The sequence below is a fragment of the Mus pahari genome, chromosome 2 (assembly GCF_900095145.1).
Source record: "Mus pahari chromosome 2, PAHARI_EIJ_v1.1, whole genome shotgun sequence".
NCBI lineage: Eukaryota > Metazoa > Chordata > Mammalia > Rodentia > Muridae > Mus > Mus pahari.
Window position 1 is genome coordinate 163,568,768 of NC_034591.1, and position 9,899 is coordinate 163,578,666.

The 9,899-nt window shown below is 39.2% G+C and overlaps 1 protein-coding gene across 2 annotated transcripts in view; it reads right to left on the reverse strand.

Moving 5' to 3' along the window:
* The window catches only part of Amn1 (antagonist of mitotic exit network 1 homolog), a 33,592-nt gene that overhangs the window by 18,386 nt on the left and 5,307 nt on the right, over positions 1 to 9,899 (reverse strand). For both annotated transcript variants that reach the window (XM_021191312.2, XM_021191311.1), the window contains exon 3: positions 7,833 to 7,977. In XM_021191312.2, the coding sequence (XP_021046971.1) occupies positions 7,833 to 7,977 (145 nt within the window). The remainder of the gene's footprint in view (positions 1 to 7,832; positions 7,978 to 9,899) is intronic.

A 9,899-nucleotide genomic window follows, 5' to 3' on the forward strand; every position in this document is an offset into this window, starting at 1 on the left:
CCCCTAATATTCAGCCTAGTCTGGCTGTCCTCCTGGCCTACTTAACCTTCTAGAGTCAGGATGTGCCTTTCCCTGGAGTCACCTGTTTTTGTGTTGACAGGAAATGGCCTAGGAGCCATTTCCTCTTGACCATTCTTACAAGGCAAGATCTGATAGCATGTAGGAGGAAAGCTCATTAAGACACAGGATGTTCACAGGTGAGGAGGTTGAAACAGTCCATTCTGCAGAAAAGCTTCTTAAGCTCAGGAAGTCCCTGAAATTGGACAATCTAGATTTACTAGGTCTCACTTCCTGTAAGCAGTAGAGACCAGTGAGTTGCCTGGAAGAGGCCTGGCAACCTCAGGACAACTGAGCTACCTGGATAGGACATTTTCCAACTTGTTGAGCTAAATGAAGGCTGTATAATGTGTTCTAGGTGCCCAGCTTTTGTGAACTGTCACATATGCTGGGTTTGGGCTTTGGCGATGCAGCTGTCTTTTCATTATTTTTGCTCCTGTTAAGTGATCCAAATAAAGCAAACTGGTTCACCAGGTTGGACTTCCGTGGTGTCCTTACTTTGGCTTGTCATTGGTTCCCTATCTGAAATAGATGTTCATGTCTCCCCAGGAATAGTGTCACACAACACTGTACCATCTACAATCCCAAGTGTGTCAGTTAATTATCTTTGTCTATTTAACAACTAACTCCAAAGTTTACTATTTTGAAGAGTGAGATTTTTTTCTTTTCTTGTCTGCGTGTGCATGTATGTGTGCTTTGAGACAGGGTTTTTCTGTGTAGTCCTGGCTGTCCTGGAACTTGCTTGTAGACCAGGCTGTTCTCAACTTAAAAAATCTGCCTCCTGCTGGTGAGATGGCTCAGTGGGTAAGAGCACCCGACTGCTCTTCCAAAGGTGCAGAGTTCAAATCCCAGCAACCACATAGTGGCTCACAACCATCCTTAACAAGATCTGACTCCCTCTTCTGGAGTGTCTGAAGACAGCTACAGTGTACTTACATATAATAAATAAATCTTTAAAAAAAAATCTGCCTCCTCTCTCTGGACACTTTTCAAATACACTGGTGAGCATATTATATAGGCAGGTTACAGAAAGAAAGAAATTATCCCTATAGGTATCAGATGCTATCTGTGGGCATTCTCAGTCTTTTGACTGGTGGAAATAAGGATTTATCCTTAGATCACACACAGAGGAGGCAACAAGTGCCCTCCTCTATCAAGAGAGACATACAACATATGTCTCTGGACAGTCAACATCCAATCTTTGTAAAAATCCCTGAAGTTCTAATCAATCAGTTAAGTCACAGAAGGTTCATTGTAACGAGTGACTCTAGCAACTTTCCTTTACACAACTCTATAAAAGGAAACCCAAGGCTGTAGCCTAGGGCCCTTAAATATTTTTGTGTGGGCCATAGTCAATCTTGAAAATATATCCCTCTACAATCAGTACTTTAACTTCATTCTAAATTAAATTATCTTACTTCTTCTGCACATCTGTGTGAATCCTTTTTTCCCCCCTCCCAAGGCTATGGATAAGAAGCCAAGCATCTGTAAACACTTGGTTCTAAACACTGATTTAAAGTACAGTGATAAGTAATTTCCCTAAACCTGTAGGTATCTTTGATTTAAAGAAAAGTCAAACCTCAGAGGGCAAACTATATGAAAATAGAATTACCCATGAAGGTTAGGCTTCACCCTGTAGCAGAAGTAACCATGTTGTAGGAACTAGATTGGTTCCTTTAAGTTATATATAGCAGAGTTAACTATTCAACTACCCTTTGGTACCAGAGCAGAATTAGTCAGTGATCAGTGATAGGTGGAAACATAGCTTGACTAGAACTACTTAATTAGGTATATGTCTTACTATCCTGTCCTATTTCTTTATCTACTTAAGCCTAAAGCTTGTGTCAGTACCTCAACAATGTATTTAGGATTATCAGATCTCTTCACCTGCTCCAGTTTCAAATGTACACTGATTTAATCTCTTTTCTTTGGTTTTCATCATTACTCATTTCCTTAATTGGTAATTTGGGGTGGGTGGCAAATTCTAGATTTCTGGGGCTGCCAGAGCTGGGTCATTGACCTAGCATTCCTATTCTATTGGAGGTCCTATACTGGGGACCATTCTAGAGCCTCCCCTATGTTTTTTGTGTAGCTGACCATCAGTGTCCTTTATAAATACCATTTGCAATTAACTAGTAAACATATGCTGAAGTAACTGAGGTAACAACACCTTGTCCTGATCTTGACTCCATTTTGTATCTGTTGAGGTGCTTTTTCACTGCAAACTCACCCCCTTAAATAGCATACCTACTTTGACAACACATTTCCATGGCCCTGACCATAACCGAAGATGTATAACCTAAAAACTGCTGATTGTAAAACCAAATAACTGTGTTCTGCCAAAACAAATGTTAGAAGGGTCTCCTAACCTACACCTAACAATATTACTGTGATTTTTTAAATTTATAAATGCTGTATCCTTGAACTTTTGGCTGAGAACTCTTCATGACAAAAGCCTACTCTGGCTTAAATAAAGGACGATTATTTAACCTTATATTAGTGATGGTCTGTAACTTTCTTACATGGATTAGAACAAAGCAAAGTATAGTCCTGAGTTCTGTGAGTCACTGTGACAAGTTATCAATTTCTAAGGAGTGTTCCAGAATTGAAACCCAAAGACTGGGACTGGAGAGATGGCTCAGCAGTTAAGTGCCCTCTTCTAGTTCAAATCCCAGCAACCCCATGGTGGTTCACAACTATCTGTAATGAGGGAGCTGATGCCATCTTCTGGTGTGTCTGAAGACAGCTACAGTGTACTTATATATAATAAATACATGATAAAAGAATAATTAAAATAAGAAAAAAAGAAAAAAGAGAAGAAAAGAAACCAAAGACCATTCAGCACCACCAAAGTACAAATGTGAAAGTCTTTATTTAGCTGGAGAGAAACAGTCTCACTGAGCAGCCTTGTGAGAGACCAGACAGTAAGAAACAGATCTTCAACAGCTCCCATTCTGAGATTCAATTGACTCTTTGTTGGGAGCCGAGCCACCCCCTCCTTCACACAGGCTGATCGTGAGAACTAAACTGACCCCTGTCTTGGCCAGACACCTGGGGCTGTTTAGGAGGAACCAGCATTCCAAGATAAGCCACAAGATGTTTCAAGCCTGCACTCAGCATTCGCCCCAGATGCCCATCTTTCTCTCTGTGCTTTGATCATTCCCCCACAACCCCTCCCTATTTTCTCTTACTGTGTGCTAATAATCAGGCTTTCAGCCTCAATTAAAGCAGACCTTGACAACTCTTTGCTTGGTCTCCCTTCCTTTTCTCGCCCGTTTCTCTTTCAGGCTTGGTCCCCACGAATAACTAGGTCCCACAGGACAGGATCAGTCTTAAATGTATTACAGGGAACCTTAAAAGGAAAAACAAAAATTATAGAAAAACTATATCCTGGTTGGCAGTTGCAAGGAAATAAAGCAAGCAAGCAGTTTAACAGAAGCCAAAATCATGCAGTTAGCTGCGGTATTTTGTTTCCAGAACTTTCCCATGGGACTTTTCATGGCAGGGGTAATAAAAGGGTGGGGATTAGTTAAAATGATGGTTCCAGCTGAGACTACTGGGTGGAACCATTGCTGTGACACAAGGAACAAGTTGTGGGATGTAGTTATGTGAATAAAAATGGTCCCCACAGGACCACGGGGAATGGCATTATTAGGAGGTGTGGTTTTTTGTTTGTTTGTTTTTTGGAATAGGTGTGGCTTTGCTGGAGGAAAGGTATCACTAGGGGGTGGGCTTTGAGGTCTCAGAAGTTCAAGCCAGGCTTAGTAGCTCATTGTCTCCTGCTGTCTGTGGATCAAAATGTAGAATTATCAGCTCCTTTAGCACCACTGCCTGTATGTCACCATGATGACAACAGATTAAACCTTTGAACTGTAAGCCACCCCAATTGAGAGTTGCCATGCCATAGTGTCCCTTTGCAGCAACAGAAACCCTAATGAAGACACAGAAATCCTGTATAGCTGGTTAATCAGAAGAACCTAAGTAGGCCAAGACTTGGATTTGGCCTATGAACTGAAGATGGTCTTAACTATGGGATGTGATACTACCTCCAAGTAGATAGTGACAGAACTGAATTAAATGGTAGGAAATTCAACTATGGCTGACAAGATGGCTCAGTATGCAAAGGTACCTTGGCAGGGACACCTTCCCCACACTGTCATCTACCTCTACAGAAACATACACAGCCACGGACTAAAAAAATAAATTAAAAGTGAAAAAACAATCTAGCTAGTATATGGAGAGTAAGATAATTGCTTGGTATAGAGAAACATACTCATTTGCTATCAGCATGGCTATGCTTTTTTAGAGTTCTTTTTTAATGAGTTATTCTTCAGGTAAACATGTAAAACTTTTTTACAGCATTATGAATATCCCAAATGGATAACCAAGATGATTGGCAGATAAAGTCAACTAGCCAAACCATTATCCAGAAACCTACTTATGCAATTAAGTTCTTCCTTCCATTCTGCCTCTGTCTGTCTTCCTTTTCTCTGGGACAATCTCATTGCACAGCCCAAGTCAGCCTGAACTTCAGGCCCTCCTGCCTCAGACTTCTGAGTGTTGGGAAGTAAGTGCTATCATATCCAGCTAAGTACTTCTTTATTATACTGAAAAAAAAAGTTCAAATCTTAAATTGAAAAAAAAAATCTATACTAGAAAAAAAACCTTAATCAAATATAAAAATCCACTATTTCATGTAATTACCCTGAGAAAACAATTTGAATATAAATCATGTACTACACTGACAGTAGCCATGCAAGATCTGAAGTCAGTATTGGAGCCTGAGGAAAACAACTTACCAGTCAGCAGAGCTACCATGAGTATACCTCAGAGAGGCAAAACCCTGAGGGTCCTTTTCCTGAGGCTCCCTTACAGCTGCAGTCCTAACGGTACCTGCTGCTGCCTTGGTCATACTCTTTTTAGCCTTGTATGAATATCCTTGGGGTGTTTCTAATTTTCCATTCTGCAATGAAATCACAATGCATAACAATAGCAGTGTTTTCTCAAAAAGCAAATGCTACTCTGATTAATGATTTAGCTGAAGATTTCTGAGAAAAAATTAAAAATATGTATGGTTAAAAAGATTGGGTGATTTTTAATGTAAAATTAATTAAATCAGGTTAGGGTGCTTTGCCAGCTGCTTTGTAGCAGAAACCCTAGAGTACAAGAAAAAATAAAAAACACATTCTTAGTAACCTAATGAAAGACCTGCTAAGGTCAGAGAACAAGAACAAAGCGAGCCCAGTTCTGAAGGGCTTGAGAGTTTCACCTACAGGGGACAGGCTAATGACCAAAGATAGTAACTGAGATTCAGTGCCCACTGTTAAGACTGAGCTTCCATGTCCATTGTAAAATCTGATTTTCCTGATTTTATAAGTATAAATTTGATGATGAGTTTTAGTGCTGTGTAGCATATTACTGAATAGATTCTTCTTTTTCTGTTGGCTCAAAAAAAAAAAAAAATCTCTGACCTAAAGTTCTCTAGTTAACTATGCATTTACTTTCCTATAAAAACAATATAAGAATAGGTAGATGGGGCTGGAGAGATGGCTCAGTTGTTAAGAGCACTGACTGCTCTTCTAGAGGTCCTGAGTTCAAATCCCAGCAACCACATGGTGGCTCACATCCATCTGTAATGGGATCCAATGCCTTCTTCTGGTGTGTCTGAAGAAATAGTATACTCATATACATGAAATAAATAATTCTTAAAAAAAAAAAAGAATAACCTGTTTTTAAAAATCATGAAACTTGTAATCATGTGTAACTGAAACATGATTAACAAGTAATTTGTAATATGATTTTTTTTCCTGCTTGAAGGATTGTATTTGAGGCCAGCCTGGTCTACAGAGTGAGTTCCAGGACAGCCAGGGCTACACAGAGGAACCGTCTCAAAAACAACAACAACAAAACCAAACCAAAACAAAACAAACAAAAACTACAAAAAAACGAAAAAAAAAAAAAAAGGGGGGGGGAGGAATCTAAGGACTAAGAGAGAAAAGTGTTGCTGCAGCCTTGATGGTCACATCCACCAAGCCTATGAGAGTGTGTGCCTGCTTCATGTTAGTTGCAGATCCCATGGATCACTGAAATTAATATTGGAGCTGTGTTCTGGCTCTTCACAGTCATTAATTTTTATTTTATGTGTATAGATGTTTATCCTGAATGTATTTCTGTGAAACACGCTCACGTGGTGCCCAAAGAGGCGAGAAAAGGGTATTGAATCCTCTGGAACTGTGGAGCACATGAGTGTCAGAACAGAGCTTGGTTTCTCTACAAAAGCAGCAAATGCTCTTAACTGCTAAGCCATCTTTCTAGCCACACCCTCCTTAATATTTTTGGGTTTGGTATTGGAAAGTCTTGTAGAACTTGCCTAGTTTATCTAATTTGTTTTTTCTTGTTTTGAGATAGGGAATCATGTAGATCACCTGAGCTGTAAGATCCTATAAAATCCTATATGAGCTAAGGATGACCTTGACCCCTTCATCTCCAGGCCTTCATATTTCAAGTGTTGAGTTTACAATAGGAGCCTCCCCACCCATCGTAATCTGATGACTGTTTCTGTTATAATACTGCATCAAAAAGTGGTGGTATAAGACTTTATTCCCAGCATTCAGGAGGCAGAAGGCAAAAGGATCTCTGTGAATTTGAGCCCAGCCAGGCCTATAGAATGAGATTCTTCTTAAACAAACAAACAAACAAACAAACAGCCTTAACCACACTGGAGGCTGACAGACAAGTTATAAGAGTTCCTGGATAAACTGGTCTACACAGTGAATACCAAGCTGGTCAACATCTAAAACCAACTATAAAAACCAAAACAGTAGTTTTGGTTTCTTTATGTGATGTTTCATTGTATTCTAGGCTGAACTCAAACTAGCTATGTAGCCCAAGCTGACCTTAAACTCTTGATCTGTCTGTTTCTACCTCACAAATACAGAGATTACAGATTTTTGTTATCACACCAGGCTAACAACAAAAGCCTTAATCTTAACCAAATATCAACTGGCCATGTCATATACTATAACAGGGAAAATGTTTAAAATATAGCAATATCATTTTAAATATGTTTAAATTGTAAGTCGGTGACAACATATTTCATAAATGGTTATCTACAAGAATTCTAACTTGGATTACTTTTCTTACTCTGTTATTTTTTCTTAGTTTGAATAGTTTTACCGATAACTTTTTGTTTTGTTTTGGGTTTTTTTTGTTCTTGTTTTTCTCATTTTGTTTTTTAAACTCTTCATATTCTCTTGCTCTGTAGGCCCAGGTTGGCCTGAAACTCACTATATAGACCAGGCTTGCCTCAAACTTGTAATGATCTTCTTGCTTCTGCCTCCCTGAGTGCGGGAATTACAGTTACCTGCCACCATGCCTGGCCCATATTTCCTATCTCTTTCTTTTTTTTTTTTGGTTTTTCGAGACAGGGTTTCTCTGTTTAGCCCTGGCTGTCCTGGAACTCACTTTGTAGACCAGGCTGGCCTCGAACTCAGAAATCCGCCTGCCTCTGCCTCCCGAGTGCTGGGATTAGAGGCGTGCGCCACCACGCCCGGCTTATTTTTAAAAATTTAGTTAACATACAAAATAATGTTTAACATTTTCATATACGTATACCATTGTACCTTGCTCATATTCTCCTCTAACCTCTCCTGTCTCCCCACTTTGCTGGTGCCCTCATATAATCTCCTCTAAGATTTTTTTTCTTCTTTGCTCCAAAATTATCTCAGGTGTTAAAGTATAGGCCTGCCCACGTACTCAAGTGATCATAGACATACCTTCTGAAGTTATGCTATTTCTATGTTCTCTGCAGGATTTTAGATTTAGTGCCTTCAGTTTTCTGCACTTACACAGGTGCTGGAGAGCCACATCTGAGATATCACAGCTCCTCAGATCTAGTCTTTGAACTTCAGGATGTAACACCTGTAACAAATACATGATTTTGAAAGAAAATGAATTAAAAAAAAAAAAAAAAGTGTTTGCAACTCTAAGCTGTCTCTCTGGCTCCCAAGTTAAGTTTTTTGTAAACATATATTCCATCCATAGTTAGTGATCTCATGATTATAGTAGGTAAGTGGTTGGTGAGAAATATAGCCATGAATTTAGGACTTAATCCCTGTGGAAAAGATAAAGCAGGAAAAACAAACAACGACAGACAAGTTAGCTTCCATATGGAAATGCAACATTCACTGCCTAAAGTCCTCAATGTTGGAATAGTTGGAACAGAGAAAGGACCCCTGCCTAGACAGCCACAGTATTGTCATCTTGACTCACTCAACTGGACCTGTACACTTCTGTTCAGCAGTTATTGTTTCCAAAGCGGGGGGGGGTGGGGGTGGGCAGAGGGGGCTGATCTTTTGAAACACTCAATCAAATGACCTGATCTTAGGCAGTCTGTACAGGAGGAATCAATCTCTTTAGGGTATGTATCTCTCCTTTGCTGTTACTGAAAAACCTAAACAATTCTTCTAGCACCACCAGCTCTTAGTCGAATGAAACATCACCAATTTAGGAGGTCACATAGCTGAGCAATATGAGAAAGATGACACCTCTGCCTGTGGATTGTGTCACCTAGATGACAATGCAGGGACTTGACCAGTATTGCTATCTAACAAATGTCTGATGGGCAACAGAATGGAATGCAATACTGGACATTTGTCTTCATATTACAAATTTGTCTTCATTTTTGTCTCTTTTGTTGCTTTTATCTTTGGGTTAAATCTTATATGGTTCTATATGCAGACGTGCTGAGCAGCTGAGAAATATTTTGTCCAGAACAATACTGGAGGGTTAACTAGAATTGTCTAATCTTTCCTTATACCTATTTAGGACTAAAGATGCCTACCAGCCACCATGACCAGAAATTCCAGATCATAAAAGGAATAAAAAGAGGTAGTACCTGAATTCTTGGAAGATCTTTGCTTATTCCCCCAAATTATATTTATCAGCCCCTCTACCCTCTCCTATTCCTGTCCTATATCTAACACTCAGACTCCCGCATGGGAGAGGCTAATTTGTGAGCAAAAAAAAAAAAAAAAAAATCCCATTTCCTCATTCTTTAGCCACAGAATAAATTTTGTCTCTAACATCTGCCTATTAGATATTACAGGCAAGATATCTAGTTATAGGGTACTAGTCCTGGCTGGTCTGGTCCATTCTTATGTAGACCAGACTGACCTCGAACTTACAGTGACCCATTTGCCTCTGCTTTCTTAATGCTGGAATTAAAGGCATGTACCACCATGTTTAGCCTTAATATTACTTCTTTATAACATGTACTTCAGTCTTTTGTTTAAGAATAATTTATTACTATTACTACTATTAATATTATCTTTGTGTGTGTATATATATATATATATAAAATATATGTGTAGAGGTCAGATGGCAACTCTGGAGAGTCAATGCTCTTCTTCAACTGTGACTTTTTGGGCCTGAATTTAGGTCATCAGGTTTGCCTGGCAAGCATTTCCCCCCACTGAACCCTAGCCTCTCTTTTTTTTTTGTTTTCTGAGATACTGTCACATAACTCAATCTCTCCTCAAACTCACTATTTAGACAAGGCTGACCTTGAACTCCTGAACCCCTTGCCTCAGCCTCCCAAATGCTAGAATTATAGTAAATACCACTGAGCCTTTTTGTTGATTTGTAACCACTGTCTCTCAATATAGCTCTGGCTGTTCTGAACTCATTATCTGGACCATACAGGCCTCAAACTCACAGACTCAGTTTGTCTCTACCTCCTGAGTGCTGGGATTAAAGGCGAGTCACTGTGCCTAGCCTTACCATGACTTTTAAAGATTTTTAAATATATATATATATATATATATATATATATATATATATAT